This window comes from Pan troglodytes, chromosome 12 (assembly GCF_028858775.2).
Source record: "Pan troglodytes isolate AG18354 chromosome 12, NHGRI_mPanTro3-v2.0_pri, whole genome shotgun sequence".
Lineage (NCBI taxonomy): Eukaryota > Metazoa > Chordata > Mammalia > Primates > Hominidae > Pan > Pan troglodytes.
Window position 1 is genome coordinate 38,153,904 of NC_072410.2, and position 27,631 is coordinate 38,181,534.

Consider the following 27,631-nt stretch of genomic DNA (forward strand, 5'->3'; position numbering starts at 1 on the left):
GTGATTCTCCTGCCTCAGCCTCCCAAGTAGCTGGGATTACAGGCGCCTGCCACTACGCCCAGCTAATTTTTTGTATTTTTAGTAGAGATGGGGTTTTATCATATTGGCCTGGCTGGTCTCGAACTCCTGACCTCGTGATTTGCCAGCCTTGGCCTCCCAAAGTGCTGGGAGTACAGGTGTGAGCCACTGCGCCCAGCCAAGTTGTAGCTTTTTATCAAGTAGTATTTCCTCCATACCTTGCTCCTTACTACATACCTTCCTGTCTTGTAGGTCAGTTAACCCAACCTGGGAACAACTTTGAACTCTAGTTCCTTCACACAAATCTGCCTCAAGTATCACCAGCCTTATTGGCTGGTATCAAATTCATTATTTTCAGATTTCTCTACCAATCCCTGGACCCTGGAGTAGACAGCATGTCAGATCACTTTCTGGTCATCCATCTGGGGCTCTGAAGAGACAGGTGCATTCCCCTGTGAGGTTCAAGCATGTTCCTCTGAGATTTTTGGGGAGACCAATGGCATCTTCCTTATTGCTAGGGGCTCCCTGGTTTTGACCATAGGAATATTTTCTTTTCTATTCTCTTTTCTTGTTGTTGGTCTCTCTAAAAGCCGTTGAAAGCACCTGCATCTCTTACCCCTTTCTCTTCATGTTTTTTGAGAGACTTCTATTAGCCTTTCAAATATACCTTTCTTTTCTTTTTTTTTTTGAGACAGGGTCTCACTCTGTCACCTAGGCTGGAGTGCGGTGTCACGATCTTGGCTCACTGCAACCTCTGCCTCCTGGGCTGAAATGATCCTCCCCGTTTAGCCTCCCAAGTACCTGGGACTACAGGCATATGCCACCATGCCTGGGTAATTTGTGTATTTTTAGTGGAGATGTGGTTTCACTATGTTGGTCAGGTTGGTCTCAAACTCCTGAGCTTAAGTGATCCAACTGCCTTGGCCTCCCAAAGTGCTGGGATTACAGGCATAAGCCACTGCTTCTGGTCCTCAAATCTACCCTTTTACACCCATTTGTCCCTGGCTTAGCTGGGGATGTCATTTTTATCAAATTGGCACATAAAACCAGGGTAAATCAGGCAATATTAATGGAATCATAACATACATATGAATGTAAAGGAAGCCTGAATATTACTTAAGAAAGGATAGTGTGGTTTTAATTGACCACATTAAAAAATCCACTTACATTTTAACATAGAAAGTACAGTTCCTTGTCTGAAAGTTTTGCATAATTCACAATTATTTTAATAAGAAAGATATTTGGTATCTCATGTGTGTTAGTCTTTAAACACTTCGAAGGCAGGGAACATATCATATTTTGTATTTGAGACTATTTGTAGCATGCTGACTAGCACATAGTTGTCCAAATATTGAATGTTTACAGTTACATTATTGAAGTCCTTGTGCATATATGCCATTTCTATACACACATTTCTAAGACAGATGGTGTAAAACTGTCATTACCTTAAAATTCTTCTGATAGGACTTATACTGAAATGCACGTTTCTGAAGATCAGCCAGAACAGATTGCAGATTATTCAATATGAGCCTTATTTTGTCTTGGTCAGCAGAGATATCTAAAATCTGTGGATCCTATAAATTTAAGACAGTTTTTGGTTAGCCATTCCTGCTTTTTGATAAAGACCAATTAAATTAAATGAATTAATAAACATTTTTAAAAAGATTCCTTTCTCTTTTCTTTTTGATTTTTAGAAATGATGTTTAAAATTATTGTTTTCCTGAATTTTAAAGCAATGCATAGACATTATAAAAAGTACACATTTATATAAAGTGCCATGGAGATAAAATTGTTTTAAAACATTATCTAATATATTTTCCCTCATCTGCTTTCATTTCCTACACTTCTTCAACCAACATGACCTTAGATAAGGAGAGGTGAATGAAACAGGGAAGAGAAGGAAGGGGATATGATATAAGGTAAATTTCCACTTTACAATAAAGGAATGGAAAGGCCTTTGTATTCTAAAATGACAGAAGAGAGAAAATGAAAAATATAAATGGCAAGACATGTTTTATGGCTGACCTGTCAGGGTTGAAACCCCAGTGAATGGGAATGGAATAGTTCAGGAGCAAAGCAGAAGCACTTAACTAGGTTTGGGATAATCTGAGAAAATTGAAGGAATCTGAGAACCATTATAGCCATAGCTCAGGGAGGCTAGTTAGTCCATGTCTTAGTCAGCACGGCCATGCATTCAAACTTGCAACATGCTCTAGATTAGAAAAAGCCAAGGGATGTGTCCAGGAAGAAGGGGCTTATATTGACATTCTGGTGTCTTGTGACTTGGTATGATATGCAGGGAATCCTGAAGTTCTCATGTGTCTTGATTCTGGTAGTGGGAACTGTTGAGAGAACTGGTGGACCAGAAGATGTCTGAGGCCAGGATAAGAAAGCCACAGATTACTTGGGATTGTAGGCTATGGAAGAAATGATGGATTGCAGCATAGGGGCTAGCATGGTGCCTAAAGAACCAGGAAAGACCCTTAGTTAACAGCAACCTGGGACAACTAGGTGCAGCCCAGCCAAACTGCACTGGACGCTGCTATGGCCCAAAAGGTAGCATGAAGAACAGATGACCTGCCCCTCCCATCTATTCGCCATGAGGGAATTCAAGCTTCCCTTTATGGGGCAATAGGTAGGAGGGGATGGTGGCATAGGTGAAAAAATGCCCAATAGGAAGTTTAGATTTTCAGCTGAATTAAAATCTATCCAAAAGAGACCCAGGTAGAATGGAACAGACATTTCAAACTGAAATAAATTATCATTAATGGTCACATTTAGGTTTTCTCCCTAATTCTCTGCAACAGCAGGAATGAGGGTCTTGATAGCAAGATAGTATCATTTATGTAAATGATGAAGTTACAGTCCTTTGCCAAAGAGAACTAATTTCAAACCTTCTATAGAAGAAGCACTAGTTAGAATGGGCCATGCTTTCATTTTGTGTAAATGCATCATGCTATTTAAAATGCATGATTTGCATGCAGATATTCATTGCAGCACTATCCACAATAGCAAAGACATGCAATCAATCTAAATGCCAATCAGTATCAGATTGGATAAAGAAAATCTGGTACGTGGACACACGGAACACTATGAAGCCATAAAAAATAACAAGATAATGTCCTTTGCAGGAATATAGATGGAGCTGGAGGCCATTATTCATAGCAAACTAATGCAGGAACAGAAAACCAAGTATTGCATGTTCTTACTTCTAAGTGAAAGCTAAATGTTGAGAACACATGGACACAAAGAGAGGAACAACAGACACTGGGGCCTACCTGAGGGTGGAGGATGGGAGGAGGGAGAAGATCAGAAAAAATATCTATTGGGTACTAGGCCTGGTATCTGGGTGACAAAATAACCTATGCAGCAAACCTCTGAGACATGAGTTTACCTATATAACAAACCTGCACATGTATCCCTGAACCCAAAATAAAAGTTTCTTAAAAAATAAAAAATGCATGATTATACATCAAGCATGTGCTGGCACTTTTGCTTTCTCTAATGATCTATGTATACATAGATATTCATACTTTTTAACCATATGCTGTGTATAGAATACAGTATATGGTAGAGCAATTAATAGCAGACTATTAACCATTGACAGTAGACTGCTTACGCTTGAATCCAGATTCCTCCATTTAGTAACTGCGTGACCCTTGGCAAGTTACTTAACCCTGTCCCCTAATTTCCTTTTCTGTAAAATGTGAATAATAAAACCCTAAAGTGTTTTGAGATTTAAATGAGTTAAAACATGAAAACATACATAAGAATATTTCTAGGACTATTACTCATGATTGCCCCAAATGGTAAATAATCCCAATTTCCATCACCCATGAAATGAATCACTGTAAAATACAATAAAACACTACATAGCAATAAACATGAACAAACTACATCCACAAATAGCAATATGCATAAATCTTAGGAACATACCAAAATAAAATAAAGGGCACACTGTGTGGTTCTAATTAATAGAAGTTCAAAAATAGGAAATTTATAACATTCCTGCTCCAGATGGCCTGCCACTGCCAACACGCCTGCTGCAGCAGGGAGGCATGGCCAGGGCTGCACACTCCATGGAGCCAGTGGCATACTCCATGGAGCCAGTTAGGGACAAGTGGGAGCTTTGCCCCTTCCAAGTTGGGGTGGGAGTTCCTTGGGTGCAGCTGTAGCCACCCAAACTGTTACTGCAGACTCAGGCAGTCCTGTGCTCTTGGGGGCATGGGAAGACCCCTTTGCCCTCTCAGGCTTGGAATTGCCTGCTTCTGCTGCCTGGTCTCTCCCTGCTCTGATCTTGGAAGGGAGAGAGGCCAGGCAGTGGGAGCAGGCACCTCTTTGATCTTCTCTGATCTTGGAGCAAAGTCAAGGCCCAACCCTGGTGCCATGAACAGCAGCAGGAGGCAGATAGATTCCTGAATGGAAGGGGGTGGGTCCCCGGTGAGGCCCCACATTGGCCTGAAGGCTGGGGGCTGGGCTGCCAGTCCCACAGACCAGAGTAGGAACTTGTGATGCCTTTTCCAGCCTGCCCATTATCCCCCATGGGCCAATCAGTACACACTTCCTCCCCTCTGAGGTCCGTAAAAGCCCTGGGCTCAGCCAGAGCTGAGCAGATAATGGGACAACCAGCTGCAGGGGGGAGCTACCCTCTCTGCTGAGAGATTCAGAGACCTGCAGAGATGTCGGGGCTACCAGCTGCAGAGAGTAGCAACCCACTTCAGGGTCTCCTCTCTGCTAGGAGCTGGGCATACATTGGGAAAACCAGCTGCAGAGAGCAGCTACCCTCTCCAGGCCTCCTCTCTGCTAAGAGCTGCAGAGATGATGGGACAACCTGCCTGCAGAGAGGAGTCACCCATTCCAGGGCCTCCTCTCTGCTGAGAGCTGAACACTCAATGGGATGACCTGCCTAGAGAGCAGCTACCCACTGCGGATTTCCTCCGAGCTGTTCTAACACTGAATAAAGCTCCTCTTCATCTTGCTCACCCTTCACTTGTCTGCATACCTCATTCTTCCTAGATGCAGGGCAAGAACTTAGGCAAAGGTACTACTGGCCACAGAGGTTTCCAGCCAGAAAAATGACACCCCAAATATCCCATAACAAAAGGATGAGTAATTAGGAGGGGACACTAAGGGTATCATAATGCTTTATTGATATGAGTAGTGGATACATAGATGTGTTTACTTTCAGATAATTCATTGAGTTGTACAGTAATTAGTTATGTACACTTTTGTCTGTAAGAAAATGCAAAAGTGCTTCAATACAAAAGTAACAACAGTGCCAAGTCCTTCGAACACTGCTTGAGAAATAGGCAGCACACAATGTGAGCTGTTTTTACATTTCCACGTTAATACATGTAAAGGTATACTGTAATCTTTAATGTCTGTATTATATTCTTTTGAGTCAATGTACCCTATATTTTTTCTATTGTAAAAGTGGTACAAGGTAACCAAATATTCTTCACTACCAATTATCAATGTACACTCTGTCTCTTTCTAAATGGGAATTTTCTAATATACCAGCAAAGTTTATTTTTATTTTTTATTTAGCTTTTATTTTAAGTTCAGGGATACATGTGCAGGTTTGTTATACAGGTAAACTTGTGTCATGGGGGTTTGTTGTATGAATTATTTCATCACCCAGGTATTAAGCAAACTTTAAAATTGTGACAATAGCTGTAAAATGTGCTAGCAAGTCATTAAAACACTCTTCAAAATAGTAAATACAAGTTAGGACTAGAATTTAATTGACTAAATTCAATTTTAATATTACATATATGCTTTGTGATAGTCTGAAATGTATTCACTACTTAAACAGAGATTTTGAAACATTAATTTTTAAGTAGCAGCTCAAAGACATTGTTGATTGGTTAGAATGATACTATAAAAAACTAAAGCTACATCAGTTAAATGTGTTCTCTAAATGGTTTGAAGAGTAGTCTTAATTATTCTCACCACAAAAAATGATGTATGTGAGGTGATGGACACATTAATTAGCTTGATTAACAATTTCACAATGTATACGTATATCAAAACATCACATTATATATTGTAAATATATACAATTTTTATTTGTTGATTATACTTTAATAAACAAATGTAATAGTAAAACTTTGCATAGATTATTTTTACAAAATAATGATTTAGCTTACCTGTGCTTGCAGTTTTACTTCATTCACTTCGTTGTTTAATTCTTCAAGATCACTACCCAAATGCACACAAAATTGCTTAATGCTTGATTCTCTATCACCCACTGATTTATCAATGGCATTCCGAACAGCAACAATGGATGGCTTCATAGTTGCAAAAACAGCAAAGTCTTCAGGAGGTGTGGGCACCTGATATTGTTCAATAAGCTTGTACATTTGAGTCACTATATTCCCCTCATCTTCAAGGCTTTCAATCTAAATGGAAACATAGTTTGCTCATTAAATGTAGCAGAATCCTAGTTTAGTCTTGAAGTTTGTTCTAACAGGAGACAGACACTGTACAATATGAACATTGTATCAGTCTGTTCTGCTGCTGCTAATAAAGACATATCTAAGACTGGGTAAATTATAAAAGAAAGGTTTAATGGACTCACAGTTCCACATGGCTGGGGAGGACTCACAATCACGGCTAAAGGCAAGGGAGAAGCAAAGGCATGTCTTACGTGACAGCAGGCAAGAGAACTTGTGCAGGGAAACTCCCATTTATAAGACCATCAGATCTCATGAGACTTATTCACTAGCATGAGAACAGTATGGGGGAAACCACCCCCATGATTCAATTATCTCCACCTGGCCCCATCTTTGACATGTAGGAATTCAATTCAAGGTGAGATTTGGGTGGAGACACAGCCAAACCATATCAAACATCAAACTGAATAGTCAGCACTGAAGGAGTGTATTATAATGTTATGGTCAAATTGGCTAAAGCCTGCTGGATGATAGTCATTGCTATAATACAGGTAATCAGGTTAGGAGGTAAATTATTCAGAGCTGAGCTCTTATAAATGTTTCCTCTTTCTTTCTGTTTTGTTCTTTTGTTGTATTAAACAGTGCCAATATTTAAAGTTTTCTAAGAAAACATGTGCTGTGGGGTTGTTCAGCTGTAGTATCTGAGCTTCCAGGCATGTGTGATGGGGAGTGATCATCCCAGAGCAGCCCGAGGGATCGATAGGCTGTGGACTTGGCTGCATAGGTTAAGAACCCAGATCTATGGTGAGATTCCCACTATCCTTTAATAAATTATTTTACTACAGCCCAGTGTCTACTAAACATCTTCACTTTGGTTTCTCACTTTCAGTGGACAGTATTGCTTGTCTTTCCTAATTTTCTGGCAAGGGATACCCCAGTTTTGGGAATGCTCCTTACCCCCAACTCTGCCACATGGTTATAGAGGGAGCAGCCATGTTCGTACTACTTGGCCCAATTTCCTGGCCACAGGCTGAACCAAGGAGCATCAAACTGTGATCTAAAGAACTTAGCTCAGTCTGACCTTTCTCTTGAACACAGGAAGAGTTAGGACTGAGGCCATTTACTTTTATGTGGAAACATAACAGGTCATTAACACGAGAAGATAACTGCAGACAGGCTTTTAGAGAAATAGTTCTCAATCTTTAGCTTCCATTGCAATGACCTTGGAAAGCTTGTTAAAACAGATTGCTGGCCGGGTGCAGTGGCTACTGCACCTGTAATCCCAGCACTTTGGGAGGCTGAGGCAGGCGGATCATGAGGTCAGGAGATCAAGACCATCCTGGCTAACACGGTGAAACCCCGTCTCTACTAAAAATAGAAAAAAATTAGCTGGGCGCGGTGGCAGATGCCTGTAGTCCCAGCTACTCAGGAGGCTGAGGCAGGAGAATGGTGTGAACCCGGGAGGCGGAGCTTGCAGTGAGCTGAGATGGCGCCACTGCACTCCAGGCCGGGCGACAGAGCGAGACTCCGTCTCAAAGGAACAAAACAAAAACAAAAACAGATTGCTGAGCCCCTCCCGAGAGTGTCTGATTCAGAAGGTCTAGCAAGTCATAAAAACACTGTAGTCATGTAGGGTGGGTCCCAAGAATATACATTTTTAACCCATTCTCAGATGCTGCTGCTGCTGCTGATCTGGAGTCCCCCTTTGAGAACCACGGTTCTAGAATAGCAGAGATGAGAGAAGGAGAGAGGCCTTTTTGTAAAGACCTGGCTCTATCCATACTTTAGGATTCTGAAAGATATTCCTGCAAACTTAGAATAAATCTTCCCATTTTTCTAAGCTATTTATGTGAGTTTTTGTGACTTTCAACCAAAGTTTCTAACACCTCGAACAAGTTATGTATAGAATTAAGTCTCTCTACATCAAGATCTGTTCATCTTCCTCTATTTCCTCTATTTTGGGCGAGTATATATCCAGGTTTCTCTGGGAATGTCCTGGGTTTACACTTATTGTCCTAGTACAATGATTAATAGTGTCTCTTTCACTCTCAGAAAAATGTCCTGATCGGACAATGAATTATGTAGCCTACCCTCCCTATACTGGTATGAAATTGCTAAATACCCATTCCCTGCAGAATGATACCTATAAGTCACCTCATTCTCCTCTCACTGTCCCCTCATTCAGTTGCCCATTAAGTCCTTTCAATTCTACTTAACATCTTTATAATTAATTTATTCTCTCCTATCTTTGAAAATACTGCTTTAGCTACATAGAGTTCATCAACTTTCAACTAAACATTCTTTCTCCATAGCTAAATCTGTTTTTTAAATTGCTAAATCCTGTTTTTGTCACGTTGCCTCCTGTTTTTGCACATGGCTTTCCCTCTCCCTGGAATGCCCACCTGAATGTTTCATGTATTTTATGACAGCTTAAATATCCCATCCTCCACACAGTCTTCTGTAACCCATAGGCAAGAATTACTACAAACTTCCCAGTGTTACAACAGTATCTTATTCCTATGCTCTTTGTATGAAAATTATCTGCTTGCATTCAAGACTCAACTTCTTTAAAGCAGGTTTATTCATTGTAATTTTTGCACCATGCTAAGTGATGCTCACTAAACTTGCTGACTGAATGAATGACGTTCCAAAAAAAAGTTTTTGTGTGTGCAGAGAATCTCCCTAAAGGAAGCTGCTTTCCAAACACAACACCCAGCAAACACAGACAACCTCCTGGAGATGGGACACAGTCTATGTTTTCTGCATACTGCATCAACTAGCTGTTCTGGAACCACAAGGTGATAGCAGCTGACCCTCTGCAGCCATTGATTATGATGTGACCCTACCTTCCTGACATAGTTTATAGAACAGAATAGGAGCTCTGAATCAATTTACTAGGCCTTTAGAATCAATATTGAAAAAGAGAGATTATCTCTTTCTTGCTAACTGGCTAGACTTGCAAGCTATAGCTTGGGAGCTGCTGGTGGCCATGTTTGCTGCTGTGGTGAGAAGAAGCAGAAGTAGCTGTCTGCAGAGGGAGAGAAGTGAAGCAGACCCTCAGAGAGATGCAGAGAGGAGAGATGGAAGGAAGGACTACTGGGGCGTACTACAGCTGTCCCATTCTGGGTTCTGGTCAGTTCCTGAGCCTACTTACATTCTTGATAGGAAGTTCCATGAAGCACCCCTGAATCCTTAAGTGGGATCCCTATTTTGGCCTAAGCTTTCTCAAGTGGGTTTGGGTTATTTGTTTGAAGTGGCTTAATGAATACAAACAATAATAAGCAATTCGTATCTTTAGACTCCTAGGACAATTTATAAACAAATCTGAAGAGAACCATGATCATCTGCCTTTTTGAGAAGGCACGATTTCTTGAAATGAGAAACACTGTTACCTTTGTAGTCATGTGAAATAGCATTTATTATTAATTTGGTTAATAATATATAACATTCAGTTTACTTTTTTAATTGAAACATTTCTTCAATTTTCAGATATTTAAGAAAATAATTTATCTATATTTTAAATGCCAACATAATATGAATGGAAGTTTATGAAAAAACTATTGGAGCCAAATGCTAGATTGCTTCCTACAGGGAAGAGGCTGAGAGGAGGAAACCAAGTTTCCGGAGAAAAAGAAGCAAAAGAGACAAAGGAGTGTGTGTGTGTGTGTGTGTGTGTGTGTGTGTGTGTGTGTGTATAAGAGAGAGAAACAGAGACCTGATTCCATCTGCATCATTTGAGTCCCCATATCCACTTTTTTCTCCCCACCTCCACCTCCCCACTTAAGCGGGTTTGTGTTGGGTTTCTTTCATTCTTAACAGTAAGTTTCCTGACTATTATGCAGCCAGACTTCCATTATGATTAACATCTAGATTACAATGGTATTACCATTTACTAAAAATTAGAATTCCAATAACCTATGGCTGAGACCATTGGTTTTGCAGTCAAAGAGACTCAAATCTAAATTCTAACTCTATCACATCCATACATGTTTGTGATCTCGGATCACACATCCTGTTTTGGTTTCTGTTTCCTTATCTGCAGAATGAGGATAAATATCAACACTTTTCAAGCTTTTGTGAGAATTAAAAATGTAATGCATGTAGAAAGTGTAATACGATGCCTGACTAGTACTAAGAGTCTGATAACTGTCAGCTGGCTTTATTCCTGTGATGTAGAACATCCACTTACTTTGAAAGTGTTTCTGATATTTGACAGCTGTCTTTTGCCCCTTAGTCCTTCACTTTTTCTTGTCCTATGTCTTCCTTCCTACTATAAGATCTGGAATATTGAGTTATCTGAGATAATCAACTCACCCGTTCCTGAATTTCATCAAGAAATAATAAGCTATGAACATATTCTGTGGTAGTAGTTGGAACAAACTCAAGTTTATACTCTGCATCTTGTGCCTCAAAGATAATGGCATCCACTTTTTTCTTGCTTTGACGAGGAAGCATAAAATTTAGCACCTAAGAAAGAAACACCATATGAATTGTAAATAGTCGAATATTTTCATTTTATTATATATTTCAGACAAATCCTAATTGGAGTTGTTAAATCAGCAGGTATTGGAAGCAGCAGTGAATACGAAGAGACTTTTTTTCTCTTTAAATCACTGCTAGTTAAATGAGCCAACAGGAAGGCCAGGTTTTGAAGATCATTTCCACAGCTTACCAAAAATTTTCCCTAAATGCTCTAATATTTTGCAAGTATGCTTTCTGCTTCTTTGTCCTATGTAGTGGACATTGTGCTGCCCTGTCCAGCATCAGTCCCACTCCTTTCATGTTGGGCGCTAGCCATGCAGTTTGGGGGAATTTGATCTCTCCTTCAGAAACAAATATGCAGTCTGACTGATGACTTGGCAAATAGGAACATGGCTTTTTTGGCCAAACTGATCAGATTAAGGTTGTATTAGTCCATTTTCATGCTACTATAAAGAACTGCCCGAGACTGGGTAATTTATAAAGGAAACAAGTTTAATTGACTCACAGTTCAGCATGTCTGGGGAGGCTTCAGGAAACTTACAATCATGGCAGAAGGTGAAGGGGAAGCAAGGCACCTTCTTCACAAGGCAGCAGGAAGAAGTATGTGAGAGTGCAGGAAAAACCACGATTTATAAAACCATCAGATCTTGTGAGAATTCACTTACTGTCAGGAGAACAGCATAGGGGAAACCACCCCCATAATCCAATCACTTTCTATCAGGTTCCTCCCATTACACCTGGGGATTACAATTCAAGGTGGGATTTGGGTGGGAACACAAATCTAAACCATATCAAGTGTGAACCTCTGACTTTAGTCGATTCAATCAGATAAAGGCCCACACTTTTATTTATGGCTGAGAGAGATGTGTACTCAGAACCCCAAGCTTTCTCTTTCTCTCTCCATACAAACAAATAATTGGCTTGTGGAGCTTTTGACAATCATTTTACAAATGCCTTAGGATGAAGCCTGCACATAAGGAGGCTCAGGAAAGAGAAAGAAATAATTGGTTCCTTGGTAACACCACTGAGCCACTAGATCATACCTCCTTGATATCGACCCAATCTCTGGACTTTTTAGATACATATGCCAATAACTCTCCTGATTGCTTAAGCCAGCTTGAGTTCAGTTTTCTTGGGCTTACAGTAAATACATATCCAAGTATTTCTTGAGCATACAGTAGCTAAAAAGTGCTTGTTGAAATTGAATTAAATTTGCTCCAATTATATACATAATTATATATATATTTCTTTTTTTTACCAGATGAAGAAGCAAAACTCTAGAAGGAAGCCCAATGCCATACAATTAATTAATAACAGAACATACTAGCACTCAGGTCTGCACTCTTTTTTATACAGTGCTCTATCTTCTATCATCTACCAGGGGTCAGAAAATGTTTTCTATAAGGGCCAGATAGTAAATATTTTAGATTTGCAGTCAATACAGTCTCTGTCACAACTACTAAACCTTGTCCTTGTAGGAAGAAAGCAGCCATAGATGATATGTAAACCATTGTCATGGCTGTGTTCTGATAAAACTGTATACAAAACAAGAGGTAGGCTGGGTTGGCTCTGTGGGCTATAGTTTTCCAATTCCTGTTTTATATCATTGTCTCTCTGTGGGCATTGGGAAGACACAAGTATACTCTGGCTCCAAAGTAAATTATTGTATTGGTTCTGAAACTTATTACAGAAATTTCACTAGTTCTATAACTTACCAAAACATAATCAGACCTGTAGGGACAATTCCAGATCAGAAAATGATTGCCTAAACTTGATCTCGGTGGTCTAGAATCAACCATCACTCCCTCTAGGATACTGAGCTGTTATGGTAGTATCCTCTCTGCAGGTCTTGAAATGCTCCGACAATGGAAAAAGGAGTAGGAGCAAGAGGCCAGTGTGAGGCCTGCAGTCCCCTCCATTATCTCATCTAAAAAGCTGATTATGCTTGTGAGAAAAAGACTATAAAGCTTTTCTTAGAAATTAAGGATGTCCAATAGTCTTATGTTAATTTTTATATTTGCAATACTATAAAATAAATAATAGGTTTTTGTGCAGTAGAAAAATCATAAAATAATTGTAGAGGAATAATTAAATTTTTTTCTAGTTTATAGTTACCTCTAAGCATCGCAAAGGTGATGGAATTAATTTTTCTCTTAGAAGCCTAGTGTCAATGAGCAGCAATCCTACATTTCTGGTGGGTCTGAGCGCTACTGCGTCCTTGTGCTGTTTGTGATATTTTTCCAGTTGTTCACTAAAAAAGTTAACATCTACATAAAAAAATTCACATAAAGCATAAAATATACCATATGGATTTTAAAAGATCATTACAAAATATATTAAAAATCATTGCATTGATAAATTTACACATATATGTATAATGTTATTATCTGTACTTAGAGTATCTCATGTAACTTTAAAATGCTAATTGGATTGCTTTATAGGATTTTATTCTTGTGATAAAGAAACTAATATTTTATAATGTAAATATGTCTTCTGGCTCCTACGAAGAGATGACAGATGAAAATAACTTGTAAGTGCATTAGAGAATCTAGTCTGGAATTGACTAGATTTCAGAGTTAGGTTGGTTTCAAGTTGGGATTAATCTAAATGTTCTCTCCCACATGGTATCTCAAAGTAAAGCATTTTGAGAATATAAACAACAACAAAATTTGGAATATAAGAGATCACACATAGCTAAAATTATCTCCGTTTCTCTTCCCAACACATCTCTCTGCCATTCCTGCACCCTACATCATGGTCAAGGCCTTTGTCAATTTGCATATGCTGCAGTTGCATTTTGATAATCTTCTTGCCTCCATTTCCTCCCTCATCCAATCCATCTGGAACCAATGGAAACCTCATTATCCTTGAATATACTCTCATCATACTATCAGTCAAAAATAGCTCTCTCTCTCTAATGCATATACAGTTCTAAACTTCTCTGCTTGTCTTTCAAAATTCTGTACGCTCTGGGCCTCTACAAATTTAGCTAATTTTATTTCTAATTACCTCCTACATTTGGGTCAAATTGATTTCCTTGCTGTCTGCCCTTTTTCCTCCTTCCATAATTTTCCTCCACCACCCCAAAGAGAAAGGGGTGCTGTTTCCTGCCTTTATTCATGTCATCTCCTCTCCTAATTATAAGGGGTAGTTTGATATAGAATAAAGAACACACCAGAGAAAGTATTAGAAGACCTGAGCTCAGGTCTTTAACCCATGTGTGGCCTTGGGAAAGTTACTTAGTCTTTCCGAGCTTCAGCTTCCTCATAATATAAAACAGAAACAGCAATTACCTCCCTTACTCACTTCAGAAGGTTTTGATTTGTGTATTTTTGAAAGCCGACTAAATTAAGATGTTAAATGATCTGATAAGTCGTATGGTAAGGATACCCGTATAATGCTGCGCTGTTTAGTACTTTCCAAATTTATTTGAGCACCATCTTTCTTCATGGTATCATGCCAATGAACACAACTTTGGGAACCATTTATTTGGTCCAAAACTCTTATTTCATAGATAGAGAAATTGAGGTCATATGACTTGGCTATGGCCACATAGCCAAAAAGGAATAAAAGTTTAAAGCCAATAGTTGAGAAATACGATTTCTTTCTCTTTTTTTTTTGAGACGGAGTCTTGCACTGTCGCCCAGGCTGGAGTGCAGCGGCGCGATCTTGGCTCACTGCAAGCTCCGCTTCCTGGGTTCACACCATTCTCCTGCCTCAGCCCCTGAAGTAGCTGGGACCACAGGCCCCCGCCACCACACCCGGCTAATTTTTGGTACTTTTAGTAGAGACGGGGTTTCACCATGATAGCCAGGATGGTCTCAATCTCCTGACCTCGTGATCCACCCGCCTCGGCCTCCCAAAGTTCTGGGATTACAGGTGTGAGCCACCGCGGAGAGGCAGTACGTAAAACGGTTAAGCAGACAAGCTTTCAAGTCAGAGAAATTAAATCTAAACTGCTCACTAGCTGTTTAATCCTGAGGTTGCCTTATCTCTATAGATCTCTGTTTTCTTTTTATAAAATGGTAATACTAATACTCTCCTCAGAATTGTGAGGATTGGATGAAATGTCTAAATATTACTTAGAACAGTATCTATCATGCTGTAAGTGCTCAGTAAAGTGTAGAAATTATTAGTAAATGCTGACATTTATAGGAACTTGGTGGTGAGATGTGGCTGCTTGTCAGGAAGCCAGAACCTATCTGCTGGTCGTTCTCTGAGGCAGGACAGGGAGTAGTCTGGCTAAAAGTTCAGTTAGACATTTATTAAGGATCTACAATATGTGCTAAGCAATGTTGTAGTCGTTTGAAGATATCAAATAACAGGTAAGGTTGATATCCAAGGGCAAAGCCCACCTCTATAACCCTCTGGCAAACAATTGGATTTAGTGGTTTAGGACGTATTGGGGGTTCCAAACAGAGGAGGAGCACTGAGGTTAGGAGTCCAGGCCAAGGTACTCCAAAGTCGCAGCCATCAGAGTGTTGGGACTGGGAGACCTGGCTCCAGGATTGGGTTTCAAAGGCAGGACTGGCAAGACAAGATAGGACTAGCTGAAGAGCAACCTGGGAGTCAGGGGACTGCATGCTGATGGGAACTTGCTGAGGGATCACAGTTATCCAACGTGAGGACTGTGGTAGCAGGAGGCTAGGAAGCCTTGGGCTCAGGATATGAGTAGAAGAGCTCAGGGATTAGAACTGGCTATTTTGATCAGGCCTCCTTCTTGTGCCAAAATTCCAGGCTCATACCCTGCTGCCACTGTGATGCCATGACATAGCACAGGAGGCATCATGTCCTCACGTCCCTGTCGGTATGCTTCTGTTCAGCACACACTAAGTCTCCATGTGATAGTGTTGTCAAAGAACAGTGGAAGTAGGCTTGTCTAAATTTTGTTTTCTAAATTGGGGCCACATTTTGGTCTAACAACTTAGTATCTTGAAAAAAAGGAGTCAGTTTCAGATTTTTAAAATTTAAGGGACATAACAATCAGATACAATGCCTGATCTTGGACTTGATCCCTGGCCAAATCATCTGGAAGCTGCTTTACTTGAGGAATTTTGAAAATGGAATAAGTTAAGATATTAAGGAATTGCTATTTCGGTGGAGGATGATACTATTTTCATTCTGTAGAAACATGTTTTAGAGATGCATATTGAATTATTTAACTTAAGAATACTTCAGCATAGTAAAGAATAAGGAATTGAAAGAAAAACATAAAAACATAAAGAAAAAATTAGTGCTGGTTCATAGAGCAAAGTATCAATGTAATTGTAATTATATTTATATATAAGAAAATAAAGGAAGCTCATGAAATAAAAAAGAATATGAAAGACATGCATCATGATTTAAAATAGCAAACAAATATACTTATTTTTTATAATTTTCTGAGAACTTGCTTGCCTGAAATTGCACTTGGATATTGTAGATTATCTTCTTTTGTTAAAGACAGTGAAATAAAACAGTTTTCTCCTAGGTCTTATTTCATGACTAGGAGTTGTTGATTCACACCCACCAGATCTTAATGTAGTCCCAGAAGAAAAAAGAATAAGTTCCTGAGATAAAAAGCTTATGTAAACTTTATTTAATGGAATTGGTAGAGGTATCCATTCCTTTCAACAACTTCTCATATGCAGGCTATATACTCTTAGCACTGATACAACTTTAAACTAAATGATAAGCGATTAGGAAGGAATTGCTTTCCATAATATCCTGAAATAAAAGTAATACCGAATAAGGAGAAAGGAAAAAAGTAATTCTATAGAAAATAACCTAGAAATGAATTAACTCTTGCCTTATGTCAGGCCAACTCTTTTGGGCTACCATTTGTGTCCCCAGACACCACCAAACAGAATCCTAAAAAACAACAAATCTCAGTATCCCTATAAAAATAATTAGTAAGTACAAATGGACAAGTTACCAGGTTCCTGAAGTTTAAGAGCTTGTAAATCAAGACTTTCATTTTCCTTGAAGAATATCTGGAACTTTTCAAAGGTAGCTGCATAGATGCGGGCTGATTCAAATGCTGCCTGAATGGTTCCCTAAATGTTATAAATAAGCAGACAAATATGACCATATTTTTGTTAAGCAGAATTTAATTCAATACAACTAAACAAAGAAACAAGCAAGCACACAAACTCTATGCCCAATAGTATGTTTTGATTTGGGAAACATGAATGAAGAAAGATATATTCTTGATGTCGAGGAGTAATTGATGGATTCAAGAAGAAATTGTTATGAAATAAAAAAATTCATCTTTAAACCTGACTTTTGAAGAATTATTCCTGTGACTGAAAGGAAACACACTTACAATTTGTTTCTGCTTCATGGTGAACTTATATATTGCTAGTAAACATACGGCAAAGAGGCAATACTTGTTTATTTTCCCAACTGCATATTTTATGTCACTGTGTTTTTAAGCAAAGGCAAACCTGTTTAGCATGCCCAGAAAATCACTTGCTTAATCTTACTATCAAATCTTTGGCATTGGCCAGTCTCTTACTCCAAAATATCCTTCATACTTTGCCATAATAAAAACTTTTTCTTCACCTCTCTTAAACATGGTTCTAACCCATATTTCCCCACAAAGTTTTTTTAAACCAAGACAAAGATTTCCAATCACTTCAGTCCCTTTAATAACTGTGTCAAGATATATTATTATATGTTCAAAGTCTATGAAAGGCAGTTAGGATTCACTTGCTGTTGGTCTTGGTCCATGTCTACTTGGCTGTGCTCCACACCTTTTCCTTGTGTTTTCTACTAAGACTTGTAAAAGTCTGCAATTTGTCCCAGGAAAACTAGAGGTGACCAATGGAATTGCACAAATCCAACACACCAATGCTAGGGAAAGTGACTCAGTTATGCCTTGTGGTAGTAGAAAATTTAATTACAAAGAATAGCACACACCCTGTATGTTTACATATAGTTATTTGTTCATTTATTTTAATAGGCTTTTATGAATATTCCAGAATGTTTCTGCTGTTTCTTTCTTTATAATAAACATTGAAAAAAAACTTTATCAAACTATGTTTCCTTTGAACGGACTAAATAGTATCTCTCATATGTCATCATGCAGGTGCTAGAAACAATATAAGGCTTGTAAATGGAAAGCCCCACCGATGTTCAAAATATGATTTCAAAACATTTTTATTTTGAAACAATGTATGATTCACAAGAGTGTTACTGGAATAGTACAAAGAACTGCATATCTCTGTCACCAAAATTCCCTAAACTTCAACAATTTATCATATTTACTTTATAAGTCTGTCTATATACACATATTATTATACTCTGAACCATTTGGGAGAAAGTTACAGACATGTGGCACATTGACCCCTAAATATTTCAGGGGTTACTTACTAAACACAAGGACATTTTCTTACATAACCACAGTATAATGGTCCAAATCAGGAAATTAACATGGATATTAATACTGCTATCTAATTACCGACCTCATACAAATTCTACCATTTGTTCCAGTAATGAATTTCATAGTAAAAGGAAAAAACATTTTTTGTTCTGGTCTACTTTTCTACCTAGGATCATGTATTGCATCTTTTCATCTTTTTGGTTTTCTTTTTTCTTTTTGAGACAGAGTCTCGCTCTGTCACCCAGGCTGGAGTGCAGTGGTGCCATCTCGGCTTGCTGCAACCTCCACCTCCCAGGCTCAAGCAATTCTCTGTCTCAGTCTCCTGAGTAGCTGGGATTACAAGCGCCCGCCACCACGCTAATTTTTTTTTTTTTTTTTTTGTATCTTTAGTAGAGATGGGGTTTCACAGTCTTGGCCAGGCTGCTCTTGAACTCCTGACCTTGTGATCCGCCCACGTAGGCCTCCCAAAGTGTTGGAATTACAGGCGTGAGCCACTGCGCCTGGATGGTTTTCTTTAATGTGGGACAATATCTCAATCTTTCTTTGCCTTGCATGACCTTCACATTTTTTAAAGGTATCTCAGTTGTGTGTATATGTGCATGTGTGTGTTTTATATTTCCTCATGATTAGACTCAGATTTAAATTTTTGGCAGTAATGCTACATAACTGATGTATGTTCCTTGTAGCATCTCACAAGGCAATTGTTGACTTGTCTCATTACTGGTAATATTAACACATTGGCTAAGGTAGCGTTTGGCAGGCTTATCACTGTGAACTATTTTCCCCTTTGAAATCAATAAGTAGCTTATGGACAGAGAATTTGAGGCTATGTAAATAAGCCATTTCTTATTATACTTTTGCATACGCATTTTAGTACACATCAGAGATTCTTGCTGGTTGCTGATGGCTTCTGTAGTGAATTTTCTAATTGTGTTTTCTTTCTACATTTATTTGCTTGCATTCTACCAAAGAAAAACTTTCTCTTCTCACTCATTCAATTAGTTTGTTAATTCATTATTTCACAACATGGACTCATATATTCTCATTTTATTCCAAGGATTGGGTAGTGATCAAATTGTCCCAGCGTGTCCAGAATTGGTTCCTTCCGGTGGATTCTTGGTCTTGCTCACTTCAAGAATGAAGCCCCGGACTCTCACGGTGAGTGTTACAGCTCTTAAAGATGGTGTGTCCGGAGTTGTTTGTTCCTCCCAGCGGGTTCGTGGTCTTGCTGACTTCATTAGTGAAGCCGCAGACCTTCCCAGTAAGTGTTACAGCTCTTAAAGGTAGTGCGGACCCAAGAGTGAGCAACAGCAACATTTATTGAGAAGAGCGAAAGAACAAAGCTTCCACAGCGTGGAAGGGGACCCGAGTGGGTTGCAGCTACTGGCTCGGGTGGCCAGCTTTTATTCCCTTATTTGGCCCTGCCCATATCCTGCTGATTGGTCCATCTTACATAGTGCTAATGGGCCCATTTTACAGAGTGCTGATTGGTGCATTTACAATCCTTTAGCTAGAGACAGAGCGCTGATTGGTGCGTTTTCACAGAGTACTGATTGGTGCATTTATAATCCTTTAGCTAGACACAGAGCACTGATTGGTGCGTTTTCACAGAGTGCTGACTGGTGCATTTATAATCCTTTAGCTAGACACAGAGTGCTGATTGGTGCGTTTTTACAGAGTGCTGATTGGTGCATTTACATTCCTTTAGCTAGACACAGAGTGCTGATTGGTGTGTTTTTACAGAGTGCTGATTGGTATATTTACAATCCTTTAGCTAGACACAGAGCAATGATTGGTGCATTTTTACAGAGTGCTGATTGGGGCATTTACAATCCTCTAGCTAGACAAAAAAGTTCCCCAAGTCCCCACTCAACCCAGGAAGTCCAGCTGGCTTCACCTCTCACCAGGGAGACCCTTTGAGGTGGCTTTTTGTCTTTTTTACATGTCTCCATTGTTATTTGGGCATGTTCTTATTTTTTTAGGTGAATAATATTCTCTAGGCTCATATTGTACTATCCTACCCCACCCCTTGAAGAAGAGAGTACTGCAAAGAGAACAAAGAGAGTTCCTTTCAATTGGGAATGATACATAGAAACTAACATGTGGATACTAGATGTGCTCATTGGTATTGGGATGTCATTGCTTGTAGCCTATTTCAACAGACAGGTCTAGGAAACGCACATACACCCCACATACAATCACAAAACCCTACACATTTCTTTATCTTTCCACAGATCAATTAAAATCCATGAGTTCACAACTCCATTCCAATGCAACAACATAGGGTTCATTCCAGCCTTCCCTCTTCCATATTTGTAACTCCCTTTCTGAGGATGAGTAACCTCATCTCATCATTCACAATATATTTATTTATTTTGCTCAACTCTAAATAAAATACACAGAAAGTAGTTTCAACATTGCGAATACACTAATACCACTGCAAAAAACAAACCTACTAACCAGAGTTCAGTATTTGTTGCAGTTATGGTGGTTTTTCATCCTCAGGATACATGGCCAAAATACTGTGCTCAAAAGTTACTTGGTTTAGTTATTTTCCCCCATCCATTTAGTGTGGTTATGTATTTCACTTGAAATACATGTGGGTTTATTTCTTTTTGTTTGTATTTTGTTTTAGGGTTTTGCTCCCATTTTGTTGATTTTTTTAGAACTATATTAAAAGGTATACTCAGAAAATAGTCACTTCCCCATTTTTTTCACTTTTTACCCACCATCCTCACCCTTCCTACACCATTCACATTACCTCCTCTAGGTAACTAATTTCCTTAGTTTCTGGTTTATCTCCCTTTCCTTCCTACTTCTGACATAAATTTCTGAATATCTATAGTATACTATAGATATTCTTTTGTACTTTGCCTTTTCCATCTAACAATATATCCTGGAAATCACTCTATATTAATTAATAACCAACTTCTTCATCCATTTATTCAGCTGCATAGTATTCCTTTGTGTAGATATACCATAGATTATTCAATAATTTTTCTATACATGGCTATTTTGGTAGTTTACAATATTTTGCAGTCATAAACAATGCTGCAGTAAGTAATCTAGTGCATATGTACTTACGTATTGTTGAAAACGTATTTTTAGGATACATTTTAAAGGTTTTATTGTTGGATCAAAAGGTAAATGCATGTATAGTTTTGTTTTGCAAAATGTTCTTTTATTTTTTGCATTCCCACAAGCTTAATGTGAGAGCGTTTGTTTACCCATAGGGTAATCACCAGAAAGTGTTGGTATATTGTTTAATTTTGCTAATCTGATAGTTGAGAAATTATGTCTCAGTTTTAATTCGCATTTATCTTATGAGTAGACTATCTTTTCATATGCTTAGATGCTATGTTTAGTGAATGTTTTATCATAAGTTTTGATCATTTTTCTTTTTTTAAAATTAAATTAAATTTTAAGTTCCAGGATGCATGTGCAGGATAGGACGTGCAGGTTTGTTACATAGGTAAATGTATGCCATGGTGGTTTGCTGCACCTATCAACCCATCACCTAGGTATTAAGCCCCACATGTATTTGCTATTTATCCTGTTGTTCTCCCTCCCCACACACCCTGATGGGTCCCAGTGTGTGTTGTTCCCCTCCCTGTGTCCATGTGTTCTCATTGTTCAGCTTCCACTTATAAGTGAGAATACATGGTGTTTTCTGTTTCTGTGTTAGTTTGCTGAGGATAATGGCTTCCAGCTCCATCATGTCACTGCAAAGGACATGATCTCATTCTTTTTTATGGCTGCACAGCATTCCACGGTGTATATATATCACATTTTCTTTATCCAGTCTATCACTATGGGCATTTGGATTGATTCCATGTCTTTGTGATTGTGAATAGTGCTGCAATGAATGTGTGTATGCATATATCTTTATAATAGAATGAATTTTCCTTTGGGTATATACCCAGTAATGAGATTTCTGGGTCAGATGGTATTTCTGGTTCTAGGTCTTTGAGGAATCACCACACTGTCTTCCACAATGGTTGAACTAATTTCACCAACAGTGTAAAAAGCGTTCCTATTCCTCCACAGCCTCACCATCATCTCTTGTTTCTTAACGTTTTAATAATTGCCATTCTGACTGTGTGAGATGGTATCTCACTGTGGTTTTGATTTGCATTTCTCTAATGATCAGTGATGTTGAGTTTATATATATGCCACATAATGTATTATATAATATATATATGCCACATAAATGTCTTCTTTTGAGAAATGTGTGTTCATGTCCTTTGCCCAGATTGCAAAAATTTTTCCTATTCTGTAGGTTGTCTGTTCACTCTGATGATAGTTTCTTTTGTTGTGCAGAAGCTCTTTAGTTTAATTAAATCCCATTTGTCAATTTTTGCTTTTGTTGCAATTGCTTTTGATGTTTTGTCATGAGATCTTTTTCCATGCCTATGTCCTGAATGGTATTGCCAAGATTTTCTTCTATGGTTTTTATAGTTTTGGGTTTTACATTTAAATCTTTAATCCATCTTGAGTTAATTTTTGTATAAGGTGTAAGGAAGGGGTCCAGTCTCAATTTTCTGCATATGGCTAGCCAGTTCTCCCAGCACCATTTATTAAATAGGGAATCCTTTCCCCATTGATTGTTTTTGTTAGGTTTGTTGAAAATCAGATGGTTGTGCAGTTTAATTTCTGAGATCTCTATTTTGTGCCATTGGTCTACATGTCTGTTTTTGTACCAGCACCATGCTGTTTTGGTTACGGTAGCCTTGTAGTATAGTTTGAAGTTGAGTAGTGTGATGCTTCCAGCTTTGTTCTTTTTGCTTAGGATTGTCTTGGCTATACAGGCTCTTTTTTGATTCCATAGGAATTTTAAAGCAGTTTTTTTCTATTTCTGTGAAGAATGTGTTTTGACCATTTTTCTACCTAGTTTTGGTTTCCCCTCTCTCTAGTATTAGAAATATTAGCCCTCAGCTATAATATGTAATACAAATAGATTCTCTCTGTTTATAAGTGTATTTTTACTTTGTTTACAATTTTTCATTGCAAAAGATTTATTTGTTGTATAATCAAATTTATCAATTCATTCTATTCTTGCATCCAGATTTTTAAGTCATAGTTAGATAACCCTTTTTATGAACAAATCATAAAATAATTTGTCCGTCTTTACTTACAGTTTTATTTTATTTTTAGATCCCTAATTTATATATTGGTGTGTAGAATGTGAACCATAGATCTAATTTTATCTTTATCCAAATAGCTATTCAGTTGTACCAGCTGTTTATGAAAAATTCATAGTTGTTTCAGTGATTTGAGATACTATATATTTTATACATTTCTACATGTATTTTGACGTCTATTCTATTCTACTGGTCTGACAGCTATTCATGTGCCAGTACCACATTCTTTTAATTATAGAGTGTTTATATTAAATATTTGGGCAGTATAGTACTCCTCATAGCTATTCTTTTTTCAACATTTTTGGTAGTTATTCTTAGACGTCTATTTATGCATATAAGCTTTATTATAAACTTGTCAGTATTTTCATAGGCATGTGTTAAAATTATAAATTAACCTAGAGAGAAAAAAATCTTTATCATGTTGAGTGATCCCATTTAAGAAATTTTTATTGGCATGTATTAAAATTATAAATTAACTTAGAGAGAAAAATCATCTTTATTATGTTGAGTCATTCCATTTAAGAAATTTTTTCCAAGCCTATTTTTGTGTCTTCCAGAAGATTTTTTAAAAACATAAAAGTGTTCGTCATATGGGTTTTTAGCATTTCTTATTAAATTTATTCCTAAATATATTACCTGCTTTGCTGCTATTATGAAAGAAGTATTTTCTATCAGGCATTTTCAATATTCTAGAATAACTGAGGTGGCATTGTGAATATCTAGTCTTTGGAGATTTGATAAATTTCCCCCATTTGGGCCTGGTGCTTTTTGTGGAGTATTTCTTTGGTAACTTTCTCTGTATCTTCTGTGGATATTGGTAGGAGCTCTATTTCTAATGTGAACAATTCCAGTAAAAATATTTCCCTAAAAAATTCTCAATTTTAACTAACCCTGAATGTGGGGTTAGTTAAGCGGTCTAAATGCTCCATGTAAAAGACATAGAGAGGATAGCTGGATAAAAAGACAAGACTCAACCATTTGCTGTCTTCAAGAGAACCATCTCACATGTAACAAAACCCATAGGCTCAAAATAAAGAGATGAAAAAGGACCTACCATGAAAATGGAAAACTAAAAAGAGCAGGAGTCACTATTCTAATATCAGATAAAATAGAGTATAAACCAACACCAATTAAGAAGGAAAAAGAAGGACATTACATAATGATAAAGGGTACAATTCAACAAGACTTGGCTATTCTAAATATATACACAGCCAACATTGGAGCACCCAGATTTATTAAAAGATTTATTAAAAAATTACTTCTAGACCTACGAAAAGACATAGACAGTCACACAACAATAGTGGGATACTTGAACACGCCCACTAACAGTGACTGATCATTGAGGCAGAAAACTAACAAAGAAATTGAGGACTTAAACCCAGCACTCCAACAATTGACTCTAGATTAACAAATAAAAAGAAAAAAGAATAAACACAACAAGAATTGACAAAGATGAAATTACAACAGATTCTAGAGAAATAAAAAAGATCCTCAGAGACTATTATGAACAATTCTATATACACGAATTAGAAAATCTAGAGGAAATGGATAAATTCCTGGAAATATACAACCTGCCAAGACTGAACCAGAATGACAGTGAAATCCCGAACAGACCAGTAACAAGTTCTGAAATTGAATAAATAATATAAAAAACTACAAAAAAAAAAAAAAAAGCCCTGGACCAGATGGATTCGCAGTCAAATTCTACCAGATATACAAAGAGCTGGTACCAGTTCTACTAAAACTATTTCAAAATATCAGAGGAAGGTTTCCTTCATAACTCATTCTATTGAATACTAAGCTAGTATCACCCTGACACCAATATCTGGCAGAGACACAATGAAAAAAGAAAACTTCAGGCCAATATCCCTGATGAACATAGATGCAAAAAATCCTTAACAAAATCCTAGTGAACAGAATCTAGAAGCACATCAAAAAGTTAATACACCACAAACAAGTAGACTTTATTCTTGGGATTCAAAGCTGTTTTAACATATGCAAATCAATAAATGTGATTCACCACATGAACAGAATTAAAAGCAAAAATCATATGATCATCTCAATAGACACAGAAACAGCTTTTGATAAAATCCAACATCCCTTCATGATAAAATCCCTAAGCAGACTAGGGATCAAAGGAATAGACTTCAAAATAATAAGAGCCATCTATGACAAATACACAGCCAACATCATACTGCATGGGCAAAAGTTGAAACCATTCCCCTTGAGACCTAGAATGAGACAAGGATGCTCACCCTTACCACTCTTATTCAACATAGTACTGGAAGTTCTAGCCAGAGCAATCATGCAAGAGAAAGCAGTAAAAGGCATACAAATAGGAAGGGAAGAAATCAAATGATCTCTCTTTGCTGATGATATAATTCTATACCTAAAAACCCCTAAAGACTCTGCCAAAAGGCCCCTAGAACTGATAAATGACTTGAGTAAAGTTTTGGAATACAAAATAAATGTACAAAAATCAGTAGCATTTCTATACACCTTAAATGGTCAAGCTGAGATTCAAATCAATAACTCAATCCCATTTATGATAGCCACATACACACAAAATGAAATGCCCAGGAATACAGCCAAACCAAGGAGATAAAAGATTTCTACATGGAGAACTACAAAACACTGCTGAAATAAATCAGAGATGGAAAAAGATTCCATGCTCGTGGACTGGAAGAATCATTATTGTTAAAATGGCCATAATGCCCAAAGCAATTTACAGATTCAATGCAATTCCTATCAAACTACTTATATCTTTTTTCACAGAATTAGAAAAAACTATTCTAAAATTCATACGGAACCATAAAAAGCCAACTAGCCAAAGCAATTCTAACCAAAAACAACAAAGGTAAAGGCAGCACATTACCTGGGCTTCAAACTATGCTACAAGGCTACAGTAACCAAAACAGCAAGGTATTGGTACAAAAACAGACACATAGACCAATAGAACTGAACAGAAAACCCAGAAATAAAGCTGCACACCCACAACCATCTAATCTTTGACAAAGCTGACAAAAACAAGCGATGGGGAAAAGATTCCCTATTCAATAAATGGTGCTGGAATAACTCACTAGCCATATGCAGAAGAATGAAACTGCACCTCTACCTTTCCTAATACACAAAAATTAACTCAAGATGGATTAAAGATTTAAATGTACAATCTCAAACTATAAAATTCCTAGAAAACAAGAAAACCTAGAAAATAACCTTTTTGACACAGGCTTGGCAAAGAATTGTTGGTTGTTTGCAAAAACAATTGGAACGAAAATAAAAATTGACAAGTGGCACCAAATTGAACTAAAGAGCACCTGCACAGCAAAAGAAATTTTCAATAAACACACAACCTACATAATGGGAGAAAATATTCACAAACCACATTTGACAACGGTCTAAAATCCAGAATCTATTAAAAACTTAAATCAACAAGCAAAAAACAACCTCATCAAAAAATGGCAAAATACAAGCAGCCAGCAAACATATGAAAAAATGCTAATTATAACTAATCATCAGAGAAATGCAAATCAAAACCACGATGAGATGCCATCTCACACAAGTCAGAATGGCTATTATAAAGCCAATAAATAACAGTTATTTCTCCATACCTAGGGAGGCTATGGAGAAAAGGGAATGCTTATACACAATTAGTGGGAATGTAAATTAGTTCATCCACTATGGAAAGCAGTTTGGAGATTTCTCAAAGAACTTAAAACAGAGCTACCATTTGACCCAGCAATCCCATTATTGGGTATGTACCTATATTAGTCTGTTCTCACACTGCTAATAAAGACATACCCAAGACTGAGTACTTTATAAACAAAAAGAGGTTTAATGGACTCACAGTTCCACATGGCTGGGGAGGCCTCGCAATCATGGCAGAAGGCAGAGGAGGAGCAAAGCTGCGTCTTAAGTGGCAGCAGGCAAGAGATCATGTGCGGGGGAACTGCCCTTTATAAAACCATCAGATCTCCTGAGACTTATTCATTATCACGAGAACAGCAGGGAAAACCCGCCCCCATGATTCAATTACCTCCTACCAGGTCCCTCACACTACACTTAGGGATACGGGAGCTACACTTCAAGATAAGATTTGGGTGGAACACGGTGAAACCATATCAATACCCAAAGGAAAATACATCATTCTGCCAAAAAGACAGTCCTCAAATAAAACCTTCCTCTAATGAGCTTCCCTGCTAGGTGATATTTCACTTGTGTTGTCAAAATCC

General features: G+C 37.9%; 1 protein-coding gene across 1 annotated transcript in view; it reads right to left on the reverse strand.

The window, feature by feature from the left end:
* Positions 1 to 27,631, reverse strand: part of DNAH6 (dynein axonemal heavy chain 6) — a 303,630-nt gene that overhangs the window by 228,926 nt on the left and 47,073 nt on the right. The window contains exons 12-16 of the mRNA XM_515578.8: positions 16,810 to 16,930; positions 13,011 to 13,162; positions 10,728 to 10,880; positions 6,168 to 6,419; positions 1,464 to 1,592 (exon numbers count right to left, since the gene is read on the reverse strand). Coding sequence (XP_515578.6) covers positions 1,464 to 1,592; positions 6,168 to 6,419; positions 10,728 to 10,880; positions 13,011 to 13,162; positions 16,810 to 16,930 — 807 coding nt within the window. The remainder of the gene's footprint in view (positions 1 to 1,463; positions 1,593 to 6,167; positions 6,420 to 10,727; positions 10,881 to 13,010; positions 13,163 to 16,809; positions 16,931 to 27,631) is intronic.